The sequence below is a fragment of the Netta rufina genome (assembly GCF_964035555.1).
Source record: "Netta rufina genome assembly, chromosome: 2".
Taxonomy (NCBI): Eukaryota; Metazoa; Chordata; class Aves; order Anseriformes; family Anatidae; genus Netta; species Netta rufina.
In genome coordinates this window covers 41,942,657-41,963,384 of record NC_140124.1, presented here as the reverse complement: position 1 = coordinate 41,963,384, position 20,728 = coordinate 41,942,657, and the positions used below count along the sequence as shown (strand labels likewise).

Sequence of the window (20,728 nt, the reverse complement as noted above, 5' to 3'; positions counted from 1 at the left end):
CCTGGATTTGTCAAGTTAAGTCACTGACTTTTATCAGTTAGTTGATCTTTTTGATTCAGTTTGATACCCCCATATACTTCTAAAATATGTGAATTTTAAAAGGATTCTAAGGACCGTATTTTCACAGTGAGGCAGAGCAGGTGAGCAGAACTCAGTTATGAATAGTGCTTTTAGTTTCAATTTGCTTCAAGAAAATGAGACTGTTCAACATTTTAAAAAGTGAGCTGTTACTTAATTTCCCAATACTATCGCTCTTAGCATCCGCCAGTGTTAACCTCAGAACCACGACTGTAGGTACCAACAGGTTAATCCTCTCCCAGCATTAGCAATGGTCTGCACCAATTAACAGAACTTGGCCTGCATTACAAAGGAAAGTGAGCAATGCCACTGAGTAACATCAAGCTGAAATCTGCTACTTCGCACATTTCATTATCTGCATTCCTTATGTAGGAATATATAAATATGTAACAAGACTTTTTTGGAGAAACATATCTGAAGGTGTGCTTGGGCACTTAAATGTGCAGCATCAAATGTACTTCAATCAGAAATTTCTTTCTTTTTATGGGACTTGATGTGTCAGGTGTAAGGGTCACGGTCCAGAGCAGGTGGCCCCTACGGGGACAGAGATAATGTCAGTGCCAGGACTGTTGAGTAACTGCACGTTATCAAAACTCTGGTTGACACTGGTCATGCTCTACTGTAGAGAAGCCTGCAGTGGTGTTGCATCCCATCATTTTCACTAAGTATCAACATGAGCCCTAAGGAAGAGAAGGCTAATGGTGAACATGGAGAATGGGAGGAGGGTGACTGCTTGGAAATGTCCTTTTCCAGCCACGGTTTCCAAACCTTTTTTTAAAGCCTTGCCAAGTATCTTAAAGAATATTTGCAGCAATGTGATTCTAGTTGCCCTAATTACGCGCTTCCTACAGACACCAGAAACAACCTAACAGCTTGCTCCAGGGAAGGTCCCCCAACTCAGCTGACCATTCCCTTTTGTCTCTTTCCTATACGGGGGAAAAAAAGAAAAAAAGAAAAACAGTTGCCTTCTTGGCCAGATTTGTTCCTTCCATGACAAACTTCAAATGAGAAAATGAGAAATGGCCTCATTCTTCGTTTATTTGCAGAGTAGTATGCAGGATCAGGTCTTCAATCACACAAACTGTTTTCTTTATTTCGTTGCCTAATAATGGCAAAACCAGGCTTATTTGAACTGGCCTTTCCTGTATCCATCCCGAAAAGCACACAGGTCATTTGCCCACATGCACCCTGGGAACTTGGCAAGTGTAGAGTCACAACTACGTAAGAACTGTAAGTCACTCTTGCTGACTTTCGAATTCCCAAACACAGGCCATTAAACCGTAGCAGACAAGAAAACTTAGAAGAAAAGGTTTAGGACCAAAGCCTCTTGTCACTAGCGCAAGATTGTTTTTTGTCCAAACAAAAAAGAAAAAAAAGAAAAAAAAAAAAAGAAAGATTATGGGGTTTGGGAGGTGGGACAGAATCGCTTTCTAACACATAAAATACACAAAACATTTACAGAAAGCATAATACAAAATCAAGGTCTTGTGACTGATTCAATGATCTGAGTACTTTCTTTTTGCAATCTAAACTTTGTCTGAATTAAGAAATGATTTTATAAAAGCAATGGAAGATGACAGCAGATAAAACACTCCTTTTAGCTACTTCAGTTTGTAAGCAGGTATTTTATATACCAAGTATACACTAATACAGGGAAGTATGTATTTAATATGGCTCTTGATACTGCCTGTATAAGTACACTGAATACGTTACATCTGGGTGTTGTTTGTGTGTGGGTTTTTTTGTGTGTTTTTGTTTTGTTTTGTTGTTGTTTTTACAACACTTCAGGAAAATAGTATTCTTTTTATGATACTCCAGTAAGAGTCCACAATTTCACGTATGTACATCTCACGGATATTAGCATGTTTATGTAATGGTCATGGAAAATTGATTTGTGTTGTTCAGAAAGCATCTTTACCCTCTTAACAAAAGTACTAATTTAGTAATTTTCACTGGAAAAGTGCTTGCAAACCTTAAATACAGAAATTATGCTGCAACTAAGATATACTAAATTCTTGAGAAACATGCAGCACTCACAAGAACTGTACTATGACAATCTGAAAAAAGTTCACACTAAATTTAAATAACCAAAATGAAATATAACCAGTCTCAATTCTTAATTGTTTTTACAAATTATCTTTAAAATGGACACATTTTCATGGTTATTTCATCCCTAAGCTACTCTGTTAAACTAACACTGGAGCACAGCACTGGGTCACCCATTTAACCATGCCAGGGTACCAGCATCACCTCTTGAGTTAACAAACCCTTTTTTTTTTTTTATTTATTCTTTTTATTTTTTAACCCTTGGGGTTTCTTTTCCCTGGATGCCTCTCGAACACGTGCTGGACAGGCTGTCACTACTTGCTTTATTAGCTCTGATAAGCTCTAGGTGGTATAGCTGCAGGCTAAGGTACCGGCCTGTATACAGATGGACCCCATGCTCATGCAGAGACCTATTGAATGTATGGGGGCTCCCCATAGGGCTAGGCAGGAACCTAGCACGAGCAAGTCAATTGTAAAGGCCCGTACTTGTAGAACAGCTTTGTTTCCTACACTTCCAATGCATTTACCGCAATTTCCTAGAGAGAAAAATGAAACAAAGGTATACCAGTAGGAGCTGGTCAAACAAAATTAACATACAGCAGAAAAAAAAACAAACCGAGAACGAGTTAAATGAGCACCTACGCTTTAGTGTAAACAGCAATTTCATCCACGTGCACTCTGTAGCACTCCAACTGGATTTCAGGAGTTTTGATTACTTAATTACACAGCTTATGTTCATAGCTTGTAATTGTTTACAGCACAAGAACCGTAGCCTATTTACTCTGATTAACACCTAACCCTGTGTACCAACAAGACAAATTTATTCCAGGAATAATTTCACAATGGATATGAGAGATGATAAATTCTCCTCTTCACAAAACCATTTAACCTTTCACTTCCCATGGCCTGCTCTCCACCCTGCTATTAAAAGGTAAACAAAAAGACCATCTTTTTTGTAGTATGGATATGAATGTAGATTTTGTTCATCTATTTGATCACAAAAATTGCATAGGAAATATTCAGTTTCCAATTCTAACTTTCACACGATTTGATCAAAACTGGCTTCCAGCTAACAGAAGAAAGGAAGACCAATGCATCCACAAACCTCATTTTTCAGAAGATACATACCTGAACCCTATTCAGAAGAAATGAAAATATATCTATAGTTTTGCCTAACACCACAAAGAAGATAATTATGACAGGAATTTGCTTTAAAATTTACAGAAGCAAAAACAAGAAGCAGCTGCGAAGGTAATCGTCCACAGCCCTCGGTTCAAGAATCTCCAATATAGGTGGCTGTCACAAAACTTTGAAGCTGAAACCAACATCCTAATTTTACGCAAAGAAAATGCATGGGAAAAAAAAAGACTGTTCCCCACCCCAAAAAAAACCCACAGCACCATACAAACATCACTGTGGTCAATCCCAAAAGAAAATAATACAAACAGTACACAAATTATTTTTAACAGAAATCCTGTTTCAAAGATCCACATCCCTCTCATTGCTTTTCTTCACTTTTCCTCCCAACATAAACAGCATTCAAAATAAAAATTGTTCAACTACAAAATGAAAAAGTGTATGAAGGCCTTCTGGCAGCATTGGAAGGTACCTATAGTCTGATCCCACCTCCTTCTGGCAGATATTCCCAACTCTTTTCCTACCTGCCTGAAAATCATTATGACACTACTCCATCACGTCTTTTGTGGACCCCCTAAACAATCTGTTTTAAAAAATGCTGGTCCATTTTAACTGTATCTGTCTCTGAAACATCTGTTACTCAAGGAACAGCCTCACAGTTTCTTCTGTGATAGCTTGAAACCCCAATTCTCATCACAACTGTCCTTTTGCAGCAATGGTTCTCTAGTAACTCAGTTTTCTTTCTCTGTTTCGTGTGCTATTGGCTGTGCATGCCTCATATGCTTATTTTCTGAGGCTATTACCTTTCTAAGATTTTGTTTTATAACCTAGGTAACAGCTCTCTGTCAGATTCAGTTCCCTGTAATTTGTTCACAAGAGTTCAGGGACATTTCCCTAACTTCCTAGGGCTCCTTCTCCAGTAGACGTTCTTTAAATCTCTCTCCAGTGCCCCTTTCAGCTTTAGAATTTAGATGACAAGAGGCACGCGTCCCACTGAAGGCACGCCACTTGTATAGAGTAATTCTGTGCTTTACATTTTTTTCTTTGATCAACACTCTCAGCTAGCCCGTGTGTGTGAGTAGCTCTAACTCCAGAAAGCTTTACATTTCTTCCAGGAATATGTGCACAGTTGAGTGTTGAAGAAGCGTTGATATCCAACTTTACAGAGTTACTGCCCAGTACTCTTCAAAACAAAATGAAAACATGCAGAAGCAGACTGCATCAGCCTGCTTCAATGCCTGTCTAATAACACATCTCCATGTGCAAGTACCATCAAAGCACTGGAGAGGGGAAAGGCTGCATTATAGCAAATAAATCTGTTATAATCAAGGAGACCCTACGTGAAGGCTCATGTAAAACAACACCATTTATATAGGTTTTATGAACAGTACAAGCAACTCCTGTGTTGCTCGGTCACCACAAGGTCTAGATCGAGATGGGGAAAGTTTTCTATCAATCAGAAACCAATCAAGAACAAGTCATTTTGGAAAGCAGTCCGCATAACCAAGCAGTGCAAGCCAACCTGGCAGACTCACACACTGCATTACTGGTTTTGCAGCCAACAGATATGATGCAGATCATACATATTAATTCTCTGACTACTTGTCAAAAACAAGGATTATATTCAGGGCACAGAAGTGAGTACATCTGATCTTCCAATGAATATTTGACTCTTACCTTGCACTTTATCTGAACAAAGCTCCTTGGCTCGGTCTCTCATTATTACTGGAATCAAGACATCTTTTTCTACGTGCCTCAGCTTAGAATTCTCTGCAAGAAAGCCAGAAACAAAAAAGAGGAAAAACTTATTTTTCTATACAAAATAAAGTGAATCTACAGAAATAACGTAGCATTGCTTATAGAACAAATACTGGTATACTCCATCTGTAACCAACCACCACCAGACAACGCTGCAGAAGGACTACACACTGAAAAGCACGAAAGTCCCAAGATTTAAAATTGCTTAGATACAGGTACGAGCATTATCCTGCAAATTTCTGTTCTGTTTAATATGCCAAATGAAGTAAAATAATGGAAAAAATTCTGGCATCACATTCATCTTTCTATCTTACTAATTAAAAGATCTGCATAAAGACTGCACAAAGATTGAGAATTATGCTTAATTCAGGATACTAATATTTTTTTTATCTGCATCATCTTTACAAACTACAGCTTTTTTACTCCTATAATAGAACAGAGAAGTATAGCCCATATTAGAACAGTACATGAAAGTTTTATTACTACATTAGCAATATAGTAAATTAAAGACCTCAGTTCTTTAAAAAAAAAAACTAACCATTTACTTACAGGCAGGGTCTGCAAGCTTTTTCACTGAGAAAACCAACTTCAGAAGAGCAAACACTGAAGCCTGAATTCTACATTTAAAAGGAGAGTTGCAAGTTTGCATTCAGCTGCCTCAAAACAGAATTCATTACTGTGAGTACAACTAGTGGTTTTGGATATACTTATATAACACAGACTGTGTGAAAATGCAGTGCTTCTTTTTTCCCCCCTAAATCCACTCTCTTCAAAACAAAGGAGTGAGAATTTATCAAGCACAGCTTTCCACTTCTTAGGTTCTGATTTAAAAGCCCTTTAAAGGATATTTGTATGGAAAATGGTGTAGTCCAACATCATTACGCTAAATACCTCAATTTCCTCCCCAAACACGCTATTTATTTACCCTTTGATGTTGGTATTACTCTTCAACACAGAATCAGCTGCGGTGCTCACATTAAGCAAACTGTCAGATACACTGTTATTTTGACTGACATTCATCTCACTTTTAAATAGCTTATTTAAAACTTGGATTAAATGAAAGAAAAAACATGATATACTGAATTAAGGAAACATGCAGAATTTAAGTTACCTACCCCTTCCCAAACACCGTTTTTCAGAGTATCTGCAGTTACTTCTAGATCAAAAGACAACAGAGATTTACATTTCTCTGGTCATTTCTAACCCACCACCTTTTAAAGTTTGTTAATGCTATGAGGCTGCATATCATTGAATCTGCAGTATTAACAGAGGAATCTGGTAACAAAACTGAGCTTTCTGATAGCCAATACACAGAATCAGAACTAAAAACGCATCTCCAAGATTTATTACTTGGAATTTCTACAGCAAAAGCACAAATACAGGCTGGGCAGAGAATGGATTGAGAGCAGCCCTGAGGAGAAGGACCTGGGGGTGTTGGGGGATAAGAAGCTCAATATGAGCTGGCAACACACGCTTGCAGCCCAGAAAACCATCCACATCCTGGGATGCATCAAAAGAAGTGTGGCTAGCAGAGTGAGGGAGGTGATTCTCCCTCTCTGCTCTGCTCTCCTGAGACCCCACCTGGAGCCCTGCATTCAGCTCTGGGGTCTCCAGCACAAGGACATGGACCTATCAAAATGAGCCCAGAGGAGGCCACAAGGATGTTCAAAGGGCTGGAGCTCCTCTCCTGTGAACACAGGCTGAGGGAGTTGGGGTTGTTCAGCCTGGAGAAGAGAAGGCTCCGGGAACACCTTATGGCAATCTTCCAGAACCTAAAGAGGTCTATAAGAAAGCTGAGGAAGGACTCTTTGTCAGGGAGTGTAGTGATAGGACAAGTGGTTGTGGCTTTAAACTGAAAGAGGGTACATTTATCTTGAACTTCAGGAAGAAATCCTCCACTCTGAGGGTGGCGAGGCACTGGCACAGGCTGCCCAGAGAAGCTGCGGGTGCCCCATCCCTGGAGGTGCTCAAGGCCAGGCTGGATGGGGCTTTGGGCAACCTGGGCTGGTGGGAGGTGTCCCTGCCCATGGCAGGGGGTTGGAACGAGGTCATCTTTAAGGTCCCTTCCGACACAAAACCATTCCATGATTCTCTGAAAAGAATGAAAACAAAGTGTTTCATGTAGCAAGTTAATTTGCTTTTATGCTAATTTCCATGTCTTTTGCAGCCCCTGTGGGCTGAAAGGGGATGTTAATTTGGTTTGAAGGGAAGTAAATTTGTTGTCAGGCAACTTCTCAGCTAGATAAATTCTCCAGTCCAGTTCACTATATAAATTCATAAAACGGTCCATTAAAGGAGAACCGTGTGAGAGCAGGAACAAGCAGAGGGAACGCTGCAGCTGTCATGAGCATCCCTGGCTCAAATTATAGCCTACACTTTTCTGCTTTTTCTAAACAAGTGAGATGCCAGCTGCCTCTAAAATGGCATTTGACAGTCCCCAACTGTCCTCACCATCACATCAGCATGTAACCAGACAGTGAGCAAACAGCCAGTTCGATATGGAAAACTAACTCGTCATATGCAAGCAAAAAAGGATTTCGCAGCTGGTTTACACTTTGGAGTGACTAGATCCAATTACAATAGTTCGAATTACTTCACGTAACTTTTATCCATCAGTATCTACACTAGCACACACATAAACACAGCAGATCACGGAGAAGCAGCCAGGGCCTGGGAAGGGTGCCTGGGTTTCCTCGCCTGGCAGAGGTCAGCAGCAGCCATGGCTCTGACAGCAGCCGAGGCAGCACAGGGCACCAGAGCAAGGATCAGCCACCCACTGCAGACAGAGGGGAGCAGAAAGGGACACAGCTCAGGACCAAAAAGGAAATGGGACAAGGGCACCCTTCAGACAGGGAGAGAGCCTCCCTGTCAGCCCAAAGAGTCAAAGGGGATTTCTGGGTTTTAGCTGAAGTACCCAATTTGCTGTTTGATTATTCAAAAGGAAAGGGATGTTAAGACATCATGATGTCAGCTGCTGCGCTGGTGTGAACACCAGCTCAACCACAACTGTGATGCTGTTGCGCTCCACGCAAACTCCTGCTTTTTAGTCCCACGTCATCAAACCTGGAGGGGCTGAAAAGGCAGGATGGAGAGGGCACAGGGCAGTGTCCAGGAAGAACCAGAAGACTGCTACAACACTGATTCAAAGGTAATTACAGACCACTATAAAGGAAATGAGATCAGAAGTGGTCTTTATTCTCATTTATAGTTTGTTTTTTAAAAGGAAGTTTGTTGGCTAGGATTGGTTTTTAAGCCCTGAGAAGTACAAGCAATTCAAGTCAGACCTTATAAGGTCTAGGTGGTAGCTTCATGTACCCGAGTGCAACTATATCACCAAATAGGTCTCATGCAGATGTTCAGCTTGGGCAGTACTTCATCTAGTCGTGAATTTCAACTGTAATGTCTAAAGCATTTTAATATTCTTCCCTGATTCTAAGCTGTATTGTGTTGTAAGTATTGTATTACACACAGTGATTTTCATTGAAGGATCTTAAAACACTTTATTGAAGTTGGTATCCCTAGCATTTATACAAAGTGTAAAAGAAAAATAAGGCACAAATATTAATACCAGATACCAGCTAGAAAACTATGTTTACATGTGGAATAACTGTATTGGATAGCAACGTATAAGCACTTGCAAAGAAATCGTCATCGCTAACCAAATCAGCTCTGCAGTAACATTATATGGCAAGAACTTCAAAAGAAACAACACCTTAGAAGCAAGACTTCATCAAAAAACATGAGACAACCATGATGTGAAACCATCAATTCCTTTTGCCTTTTTTCAACTATATTACTATTTCTAGAATAATAAGTACTTCTTTTGATAGCTCACTATTCTGCACAAAGATATTTCTTATTCTAATACCAGATTTGCTACAGACTAGTCCCAACAGAATCTGCATTACAACACACCTACTATGTTGTGTTTTGTTTTTTTTTTTACCTACTGCTTTATTTTCTCTTCAAAATATCAATAAAATTATTCCCAGACAAGCAAGAAATATGTTTTCCTAGTCCACCTTTCTCATTTGAAAGTCGATACCTTTGGTTCTCATCTGCAACCTCCACGCACTTCACCTGGTCTCCCGTGAAGGCTGCTCAAGACGATCCTAGTTTGGCTGCAAAGTGAGACAAGAACACGCTACCCTCTCAGCTGCCAGCAGGCCAAAGACATGTTAGCAGCTGCTTTTCCTCACCTCCCTCCCACCACACCCCAGCCCCTCAAAACTTGGGTATGCTTGTTATAGCAACTTCATTATTTAAGATTCTACCTCTCTCTTACATTCTGTTGAAATTCACTATAACATCAAAAGTGACATGGGAAATATGGATGAACATAAGCTAAGTGAGTAAAGGTTACAAAAATCGGGCTGTGATTAACAATAAAAACAAGATTTTTGTACAAACATACATGGAAGTTAAGCCAGAATCAAAACCAAATGCAGGCTTGCAAGTGTTAAAGCATCTAAGCCACAGGGCCCCTTGAAAATGAGGGTGAGGGTTAGGGACTGTCAACTACTGAACATCCTGAAGGCAGGAAGACATCAGCACACTCCAAAATGCTGCCTCTTCTCACGGGGAAGAAAGAATAGAAGAGAAAATAAAGAACAGGTAAGGAGTATACACTTGCAGTTGCCAAAATACAGAAGGATAGAAACTATAGGAAAGTGAGCGTCCCTCTGAAGGAAAAATCATTCTCCATACCATCTCAGTATAACGTAAAGGATTACAGGTAGGCAAGAGAGATTACGAAACTGGAAGATAACCATATTAAGCAAAACATTAAGAACACTTTTTTTTTCCTTTTTCTTTTCTTCTTCTTTTCACACAAATAAATTTAGCTAATTTCAATGCCTGACACAGCTCTCTGGTTGCATACAGTAAGTATCTAGGGCACAAGAATACAATTGTAGTCATTTTCTGCAGTTGATTAAAACCCTTAGGTGCTTAAACTATTGCCATGGAAGGTCAAGGACCACAGCCATCTGATTCAACAATTTTCAATATTTTTGTAAAAATGGAGAAAAAAAATCTGAAAATACAAGCATTAGTAGGAACCAGAGCATCACAACCACTAGAACAGCAGAATACACATCCAGTTCCTTCTGTGGGAAGCTGGGAAAACAGAAGATGACTGGAACACTCTCACTGCTTTCTAGTCTCTAGCTGCAGGTCCCAGGAAGGCCTTGAGGGAAAAAGGACAACATTGTAGTCCTGTGCAGTAGACAGCAAGCCTGTGAAGAGGACAAGAGGACACTGAAACACAAAGCTGCTTTACTAAAAATAAAAGGAACTGTAGCAGCTTGTCCTATAGAAAACTATAGGCCTCTTGTCATAGAAGTCTATTAGAAAAAGGGGACACAGAAGAAAGCTTTCACTGAACAGCGTCCCTCAAGAAGTTTTATCATCCCCCCTTCCTCCCTCAACACCACTGGACTGATCCTGCTCACCCCTTTGCCACTGCACCTGCTGGGAGTTCACAGCTCTGCTTCTATCTCTCATATGGCCTCACGTAGCAGGGACACAGATTACTCAGAAAAACTGAGAAAAAGTTGAAAACTTGTCCAGATATCTGAAGAAGCCTTACACCTTTAGCAACCAAGAGGAAGTCCGTTGAGCGACTCCAGTAAAAGCTTTTAAAAGATGCATTTAGTTACACACCTTGTAATTTGGATCTCCTTGGTTCAGATCAGCTATGCACACTTTAAAAAAAAAAAAATCTCCAAGTAGTACTTCAAATATTTTAGAGGTTTCAGTAAGAAACAGTTTATACAATGGGCTAGACAATGAGTAACAAGTTTATGGCTGAGATACTGAAGTGCGTTAAACTTGGGAACTTAGTCATTTTTCTATCACTCAACAAAAATTATTTGTGCTGTAAATACAGCGCTCAACATTTTGTTCTAAACCTTTCCTATGAGCTAATTATAAAACGGCTTGGAAAAATATACTTTTATTAATCAAGGAAGTAGCAATGCAGCATTAATTGCGTGCTTAGAGGCAAACATTCCTTTCATCAGACTGTTGGCTCTATAGACTCCAGAGGTTCAATCTTTCCAAAACCCATTTCAGATTTATTTTAGTGCACGCGTAACAGTTGTGTTCTGAATGGGCAAAGCTAATTATAGCTTACTACTCCTCCAGGAAAAGGATGCATTCAACATTTTCATCTCCTTTGTTTTGCCTAGCTTATCCACTTTGGATCAAATAACAGCCACAGATCTTACATTAATTCATGCTAATTCATCTGTGTGTATGTGCATCATAAAAATAGCTACCAAAAAGTCTGTATCATTGAATGTATTATCAACTACTTCAAACCTCAGCTCTGAAACACAAAGTCACATATCGTTGCAGCAAGCAAATTTAGAGATAGACCTATTAAAGTCACGGGCAGAAAAAAATAAGTATTTCTAAAATCTATGATTTCTTCCTCCAAGTGTAGGTTTTGTTATTTTTGTTGTTGTTGTTTTGGCTATTTTTTAAAAATACGTATCTAAATACTTGTTGAAGATGAAATTAATAGTTTAAGTACCCAATCCTATAGCCATGGGTGGTCTCCTGTGCCCTTACTACCAGGAAGCTCATGGGGTCAAAGTGACAAACAGTTTCAGCATACTCCCTTGTTAACTTTGGTCCCACAAAAACATTCAGGATCCTGCTAAAAGCAATGGATTTTATGAGTCAAATACATCCAACGTGAATCTAGTCATGACAGACCAGGCCTGCATATCTTTATGCATACATGAAATGCATAAAGTGGTAGCTTCATTTGCACTTAGGTGTTTGCAAAGGAACTAGAGTCTGAAGTACTGTGCTTTCTGCTAAGGTTTTAGAGTATCAAAGGGCAACACACAGTGATAGAAATGTTATAATCCAAGTGAAGTACGTAAGTGATATCCTGAAACCCTCACTGAAACACAGAAGAGGCTGATCAGCACAGTTTCTCTACAACCACCTTTATTTTTTCCAACTGTGTATGAATAAATTTATTTGTATTTAAGAAGTTACAGATTTTGAGATTTTTCTATCTAATATTCACATCATTTTAAATTAAGATGGAGTACAGGGATGACAACACCAGGGAAAATTTCCAAAGCTTTAACTTCTCACTATTCTATCATCACCTCAAAGTCAATTTTCACCTTTTTCACTGGCTGAATTTGTTATCTTACATTTTGCTTTGGGGCTCATGTGTTCTTGCAATATGGCAGTACTGGATTACGAGAATACTGACAAGGCTGTTTGCTAAAAATGAACAATGGCTATATTGTGGCTAGTCTGTAATATCTAGAAAGAAAAGGAAAAGCAAATCTGACAGCGCACTTATTTCTTAATTACACGTGGCTTCCAAATGCTCATACATCTACTGACTAAAAAGCGAAGCCAACCCCGAAGTTGCACGCACTGTTGTTTTTTGGACGCAGGGAGGTTTGGTTTTTTACATGCCTGATCAAATAGCAGAGCCAGGTGAAAGTCACGAAGATTTAACTACAGATCGGGGCTTACTATTTACTGTGCTGGTTCATTACCACTATCCCAAACTGTTGTGCACGTATCACAGACCTGCCAGTTAGGAAAGGTTAAGGTGGGAGCAACCTACGAGCAAAAAACATCCTAAACCCACCCCAATTCCCTTTTAAAAGCTGCAGATGAAGATTCTAGCAAAGTACACAAACTACATTAGTAGCCCACTAGGTATATGGACTAGCTGAGGATTAAAACAGCCCAGAGCGCCTTAGTTCTACTATTGTAAAACACTTCTGAATGACTCACGTGGTAAACTGATGTAAAATCCTTCTGAGATCCTTCTGAGCACAGCTTCTCATCACTTAAGACACCATACAGCAATATTTCAGCAACAAAACACACATTTTGTACTTTCTGGGACAGCAAAAATTATCACCACCTCGGATACAGCTGGATTCCTGTACACAGGGTTCCACATCTTTCAAGTAAAGCCCAAACATTTGAGCACCTTTTGTCTGAAGTGGTCCTGAGTGTATAAATCCCTACTACCCTATGCCCTTTCTAACTAACAGTAGATGTTGTCTAAGAATTTACTGATTGCTTTCACCTGGTGAAAGAAAGGGTAAGGTCCACAGAAATCACAAACTATCTGAAGAACATAAAATGAATTAAACAGACCACACGAGTTAAACAGTGACCTCAAGAACTTCACAATCATTCATATCAGAAAAAAAGAAATCGGTAACAAAGAACAAAGTAACCTGCACTTGGATGAAGGAGATATGCAGGAAAATCTACCAACCAGTGAAGCACCCTAATCATCAACAGCAGAGATGTTACCCACCATAAGATTTCCTCCCAGCACACTCAATAGCCATTATTTAGTGTTAGAGTTCTATATGCTCCTCTTTTTATTTCATGCAATTCTGAAAATTAAAAAAAAAAATCCTTTTTATTTAAAGAAATCTGCTTAAATATTCAATTCCTTAAGGAGTTTAAGTTCTTCATTTTTTTCAAGATACAGTTGAACAGCTTCTCCGGGTCTTCTGCATCTTCAGATGCAGTTCACATCTTTCATTTCAGGGAATGAACACCACAAACAAATTAAGAACAAGGCTTTTTTAGCAACAGGACTAAATATCATTCTTCTCGATATTTCTTTAATGGAAGTAAGGATTAAGAGAGAAGACGAAACAATGCCCATCTTACTCATCTTTGATTTCTGCACCTATGGATTTCATGAGCAATCAGCGTGTATAAAATTAACGAAATCCTTAAAAACTAACATGACAGATCAAAACACAACAGTGATTATTCAATTTTTCAGAAGTTGTAGAGCATGAGGTGTTTTGACACTAACAGAGACCAAAAGCCTTCTGATTACAGTAACAAAATGATTGCTGATGTTATTCTGGATTTTCAACTCTAAAGAACCCTTTCAAATTATTCAGCATTCTAACGCTCAGCGGAGTGCCCCAAAGCATCATCCATTGCTTAGTTCTTTTCACTGAACGTTTCTCTAAAACGTGCTGCTAAACAGCTTTAGGAAATCACATTTATCCTTTTCCTTCATGTTCCCAATGGAGGCCAAAGACACTAAGAACGTCAAGAAGGTCAAGCCAATTTAACTCCCTTCATGATGGGGTAACTTACATTCTTAATCACCAGTGTTATCTAAGGACATTTAATTAAAAGGTGAGACTGTTCTTCTTTTTACGTATACATTTTTCCCCTTTACTGACTGCCTTTACACTGCTGTATCTTCCATTGCTTCCTCTTATCGTTTGAAGCCATGATTTCACTCCTTCCAGTATACATTTCTAGCTCTTACTGTCCATTTCATTTCAAAACGAGACCCAAGCCTTCTTTTAGTCCTTTCACTGATACACTGCTGCTGTATTTAACTACCTAGATTCCCACATGACCACAAAACAGTCAGAAACACACACTTTATGTAGCATAGGAAAATGATTATGAAATCAGCCTTCGACATGTTTTTAAGAGCCCTAAGACTAATCAGGGTAGGTGCCAAACCCTGTATTGCGTGTCTAAGCTGCTGTCAATAACCTTACTTTTCTCTTTAAGCACTTGTGAGTCCTCAAATAGGGATCCAGATATCACTATTTGAAAATGACAGCTAAAACCAAATGCAAGTTAGAAAGAAAATGGGCTAATATCGCATGATTTCTACTACTGAAAGCTTCATCTTACAATGACAATTTTAGAAGTGCTGCATACAAAAAAAAAAAAGTTCAATGCTAGGCAGCAGCACATTTATTCTTAAGAAGGATAAAACAAAATCAAGTAACAGAATTTTCTCAAAGGACTCATCTACCTATTCATTTACTGGATGTAATCACCTAACAACACAGCTGCAGTTCCTTCCCAAACTGTGGCTGTCCGAGAACTCTTTCCGTATAAATCATGACATAACTTACAGCTTCTATGTTCTGAGCTTCAGAAGACTCCCTGATATTCACTCCCTACTGCCTGGAAAAGCCATGAGAATATCTGCATCTTTTATGACCTTAAAATGGAGCATCAGTCGTGGTAACAATTTACTAAACTGTGATTCTTCCTATTTTTCTCATACATGAGCCAAGAAGCAGTTAACGATGACATTAAAAACCACAGCACCAGGGTATCTGAGTTAACACCTTACTGATACCAACAGGGCAGCTCACACCTTTTGCAGCTATTGTTCCACTTTCCCTACAACCTCACTTAGACCTCTCCGCTTTCGGTTCATGTTCTGAGGTTTTCAGCAGAGCCGTAACAGCCAGGGACCGATGGCTGGGCTGGGGGGAGGTACGTAAGAGATACCGGATAACAAGGTAGCAGATTTAGAGAGGTGTCAGTAAGCAATGCCACTGCTTAGCAGATCAATCTCAGTATTAGTGTCACTGAGCATATACCCAAGGCACACCCTCAGCGGTACCACCACTGCTAAAAGACAACCACAGCGTGGGCCGGGAGGCACACATAATGGCATTACAGGTGCAAATAGGGAAGTAAAGCAGTGCTGTATACCAACACCTGGAGCCATCCTTTTTGGTACACGAAGAACACACAATAGCTTAATTTAAGCTACTGTAATTACTGCAAACCCCTTCCAAAGGACAAGAGGGCGCAGAATTATGCTGCGGATGCACACCCACCAGCTGAAACATGGCTGTAAGTCATACAACATTTCCTTAACTCTGCAAGACGTGAATGCTTAGATGACACTAACACCACCAGCACTTGACCACCACAACAGTGGTAGGGTCTGCAGAACCAGGCCAAGCCATGAGAACCTGGCCAGCATCCTTCAGGCTCCTGAGGAGGAGATGGGGGTAACCAAGGAGCAGCCCTGCCTCAGCTGGGCGTCGTCACCTCCTCACGGCGGGGCCTCACGGTGCAGGACAGGCCCTCGGACACCGCCTGAGGGCCAGGGCCGGGCCCGCGGCCCGGAGCCTGAGGGGAGCCTGAGGGGAGCCCGCGGGGCCGCCGCGCTGCGCCCTCCCCTGAGGCAGCCCGTGTGGACCCCCCTCAGGCCGCTCGTGAAGCACGGAGGGGAGAGGGAGGCCTTTTGGGGGATAGAGGGAGTTTTTTTGGAGGAAAAAGGGAAGTTTTTTGAGGAAAAAAGGGGAGGTTTTCGGGGGGGCTCCCTGCCTGCCCCTGCGGCGGCCGCCCCTACCTGCAGCGCCAGGGGGAGGCTCCATCTGCGCCCCGCGTTACGCCGGCGGCTGCGCACTTTGCGTAGCGAGACCCCGCCGCCGCGCAGGCGCGGAGCGACCCGGCCCCGGCGGGCGGAGGGCGGCGGCGGGAGCGCGCAATGAGGAGGGAGGGAGCGGGGGCGCGCGGGCGCATGCGCGGTGTGTGCGGGGGAGCTGCGAGATGGCCGCCGAGGGGAGGGCGGGGAGGAGGGAGCGCGGGCGCATGCGCAGTGTGCGGAGAGGTGGCTGCTCTGCAGCCCTTGTGGCCTTCATAAAAAGTGCTCCGTGGTTCCCGATGTCTCTGGGACAAAGCTCCTGTGGCTGCTAGTCAAAATAGGAAAAAATAGGGAAATTTGGTGTCCTACCAGAAATTTTGGCAGAATACGCTTACGTTGTCTTGTCAAGATGGTTGGCCTAGTGGGGGGGAGCTGAGCCCCTCTACACCATAATTATTTAGGGTTTATGTTTCCTTTTTATCACAGTTTGCACAGTTCAGCGTAAAGGTTTTCAAATTTTATGTTGTGTCATGGAAATGACTTTTTTTTTTCAAGAGGTTTAAGCCAGACACAAGGCAAGGACCTTGTCACATAAAACACTGCATAGTAAATGCCAGCGATCAAAAGGTCAAAATACGCTTTTGATACAACGTCGAGAAATGAGTATGGGATCCTAGATACCTGCTTGTTTCTAAAAAGATGCAGGTTTTAAGGCAAAATGTGAAGAACAGCATGGTTTCTGATGAAAAAAAAAAAAAGAAAAAAACACAGATTAGGAGGTGTGTTGAAAGAATGCACTTTGGTTTTTGCATAGTGCCACAAGAAGTTTGGTACATTTCAAACCAACTAACTCATCTGTGTATCCATTTGGTCTGCCTGTGTATTGACACATATTGGAAGTACACTTCAGGGTGGAGGAGTAATTTTGGCATCTTTTATTTATGAGTCTCCAATATATTTAACTGACCAGTCTTTCTTTGGTTGTATGGTTGATCACTTTGAGAAATGAAACGTGGAATGAAAAGCTGTAAGAAAGTACCCTACATTCATCAAGCTGAAAACACAACTCCCCAGAAACTAAGAGAAATTAAAAGCAAGGATATATAGTAAGAGATGAAAGTCAAGATTTGTTTTAACAAATATAATCCAAAATTTCAAAGAGCTTCCTCTCTTTTCCTACCAACCTCTTCTATGTTTTTGGCAGACAAGTGGTATGGGAAACCAGTTTGTTTAATCAGTAGCCTCTTATGGAATCACAGAATTGTCTAGGTTGGAAGAGACCTCAAGATCATCGAGTCCAACCTCTGACCTAACACTAATAAGTCCTCCACTAAACCACATCACTAAGTTCAACATCTAAACGACTTTTAAAGACCTCCAGAGATGGTGACTCCACCACTTCCCTGGGCAGCCCATTCCAGTGCCTCACAACCCTCTTGGTAAAGAAGTTCTTCCTAACGTCCAACCTAAAAACTCCCCTGGTGCAACTTTAGCCCATTTCCCCTTATCTTGTCACCAGGCACGTGGGAGAACAGACCAACTCCCACCTCGCTACAGCCTCTTTTAAGGTACCTATAGAGAGCGATAAGGTCACCCCTGAGCCTCCTCTTCTCCAGGCTGAACAAGCCCAGCTCCCTCAGCCGCTCCTCGTAGGACTTCTTCTCCAGGCCCCTCACCAGCTTCGTCGCCCTTCTCTGGACCCGCTCAAGCACCTCAATGGCCTTCCTGTAGTGAGGGGCCCAAAACCGAACACAGTACTCAAGGTGCGGCCTCACCAGAGCCGAGTACAGGGGGACGATCACCTCCCTAGCCCTGCTGGCCACGCTGCTTCTGATACAAGCCAGGATGCTGTTGGCCTTCTTGGCCACCTGAGCACACTGCTGGCTCATATTCAGCCAACTATCAACCAAGAAGATGGAAAAAAAAAAAAAGGCAAATCAAAACCCAAAAAAAGCATTAACATCACATTCTTAGATAACTCAGAAGTCCAAGAGTCTCCCTTAAGCACCATTATACATGTAGGCCTTGTATGCATCTGGAAGATAGAACAAGAGATCTAGGAAAATCACTAGGAAGAATTTTGATCACAACGGCATTTTATTTCTTCTTAATACTAATTTTCCTTAAAAAAAAAACTTTCAAGTTCACAGTTTTGTGGTGTTTTTGTTGTTTTTGTTTGTTTGTTTGTTTTGTTTTGTTTTGTTTCCCTAGATTTACATGATTTTCCCCATATGATAACTCAGTGTTTTCGTTTGAATGTGGACTGTTTCAGCTTGAGGCCACACTAAGAGCCACGTTCTTCGTGATGATACATTCACAGAAATTAGTACAGCGTGATGTAGGCAAAATCTTCCACACGATTGCTTTGGGTCTTACTGATCTAGAGCATTTCTGTTATAGAGCATTAAGTATCTTTGTGATGTTCTGTTTTTAAATCACAAGTTTGATCTCTTTTCTTAGAGTAGAATATAGATATTATAATTGTTTTTTTTTTGCGATATTAAGCTATACCACTTTCAGTTACAGTTTACACACTGATTTGATACTTAAGTGAACAGGGCTGTGAAAATGCAACATACCCATTTATTTTTATTTATTTTATTAAGGTTTTTTGGTCTATGCCACTTCTGCAATGAATGTAAGAGAGATGAAAAAACAGATATCAGCCAATCTGCGAAGTTATGTATTTGCAATGAGAGAATACAAGAAAACATATGATGCAAAATGGAGCTTTCAGCATGAAAACCAAAAAGGAGTGTACACTTAAAACAGTAAGTTGGAATAAATAAAAATGAAATAATTCAAGTTAGTCATCTTTGCTGCTTTTAGTCTCTTGGCTACTAATATTTATATATGCCCTGCAGAATAAGAACTGTGAAGATTTCTTTAAATTGAAGAACTTTGAAACTAAACGTCAGCTCTGAGTATTGTATTCATTTGATTGTTTTCAGGGGCAGGATACTAGGCTAGATAGAACTTTGCTTTGAAGTAGTATTTCTGTTCTTTGATAAAGACAATAAATACAAAGAGAAATGTCCAACAACTTTGTAAACCAGAGAACCTGCCCTGCCCAACGACATTGGGCCTGGAAAGCAAAAACAATTTTTTTTTGCAAATCCGATTTTCACTTGTGATGAGGAAGAATGAAGAACATCAAGAGTAAGAGAGGTCTTCAGGAGAGATAAAGAAATAGAAATGGAAAAAAAAAATACAGAACAACTTTGTTCTGGAGATTTGATGGGCTGAAATAGTTTTGAGTGAGGGAATGTGGAGATGGGTGTCTGATAATAGTCTTACACTCTTTGGGGCTACTATAAAGTATTGGAAATGAGAAAGTATCAGAGAAAGTGTTAGACAAGTTATTAGAAATCATGACAAATAAGTAGAGGAGACTGACATTATGTGGAACAAAAATAGCATAAATAAGGCAGTAAGACAGAAACTGTCCAGAAGGGGCTTTAAATTAAGATAAATAGCTTGTGTCAATAGCTGAGGAGTCATTGTGGTGATAGCAAGGGATGTTACAGTGACTGACTCAAATACACAAAAATCATTTTTATAGCTATTTGAATGAATATAAACAGAACAATTTCCACAGCAAGAATGGAAGAGATTACAATGCTAGAGATGTGATAAAAGCCATGTCAAGAATTTTAGTAGATGGATTAAAAAGCTAAATACTTCGCAAGTACATATTTTGCATGCTTTTATATGCAGAGTAGATGTAGATAAGATCAGCATTCTGTTTAGAGAGAAAAGATAGATTTACTGCCTTCCTTCATGTGGAAGTGACAGTTACTTGAGCTCTGTCTTGTGGGAGCATCTGAGGATATAATGGGATAGTTTCATTAAAAAAAAAAAAAAGGAAACAAAAAAAAAAAAAAGCAGAAGGCAGGATTCTCATAAGCATGAGATCTATCTTGCATCTTATTGCTGGAGAGAGTTTTGAAATGACGTTTGGATAATATCATTTGTGTTTAGTCTTTTAAAATACGCATCTTGCACACGTTTTGCAGCCCTGTGAAGTTATGATGAAACATGGGGCTTTTGCTGTGTAGCTCCTCTGTACAAGTTATTACTATACGCTTCATTTAATTGACATACTTATCCAGAAAACACGCTTAATTGGGACATTTCCTGGGGCACTGGTGTAAGACCCATAGTCTTACATTTCTTAATACACGCGATCGCTACTTAAGAGGCTCATGATGGGACAGTGGCTACTGCTTAATAGTATCTGCCCCTGGTTAGTCAGTGCTGCTTACATCTTCTCTCTGTTACAGTCTCCTGGAACTTGCTTATATAAGAAAATTTTTCCAAGCAATTAATTCCCGCAGGGTAAAATATTGTGTACTCTGGTGAAAATGGACCCATGATGGTGGTCACAATTTTCTGCACTGATGATTACGGGGGGGGGAACCTTTTAATTTCCCTATGGTCTTGACGGACGCTAGAGATAATGGAGAAGTTTGGTTTTCAGCACTTCTTATGAAATTAAAAATAAAAATATAGTCATAAGTAGTGCTGGATTGCAGTTATTTC

The 20,728-nt window shown here is 40.4% G+C and overlaps 1 protein-coding gene across 1 annotated transcript in view; it reads right to left on the bottom strand.

Moving 5' to 3' along the window:
* The window catches only part of CMC1 (C-X9-C motif containing 1), a 36,646-nt gene extending 20,340 nt beyond the window's left edge, over window positions 1-16,306 (bottom strand). Inside the window, exons 1-2 of the mRNA XM_084281375.1 lie at window positions 16,172-16,306; window positions 4,939-5,031 (exon numbers count right to left, since the gene is read on the bottom strand). Of these exons, the coding sequence (XP_084137501.1) occupies window positions 4,939-5,031; window positions 16,172-16,196 (118 nt within the window). The 5' untranslated portion in view covers window positions 16,197-16,306. The remainder of the gene's footprint in view (window positions 1-4,938; window positions 5,032-16,171) is intronic.
* Window positions 16,307-20,728: the final 4,422 nt, after the last annotated feature.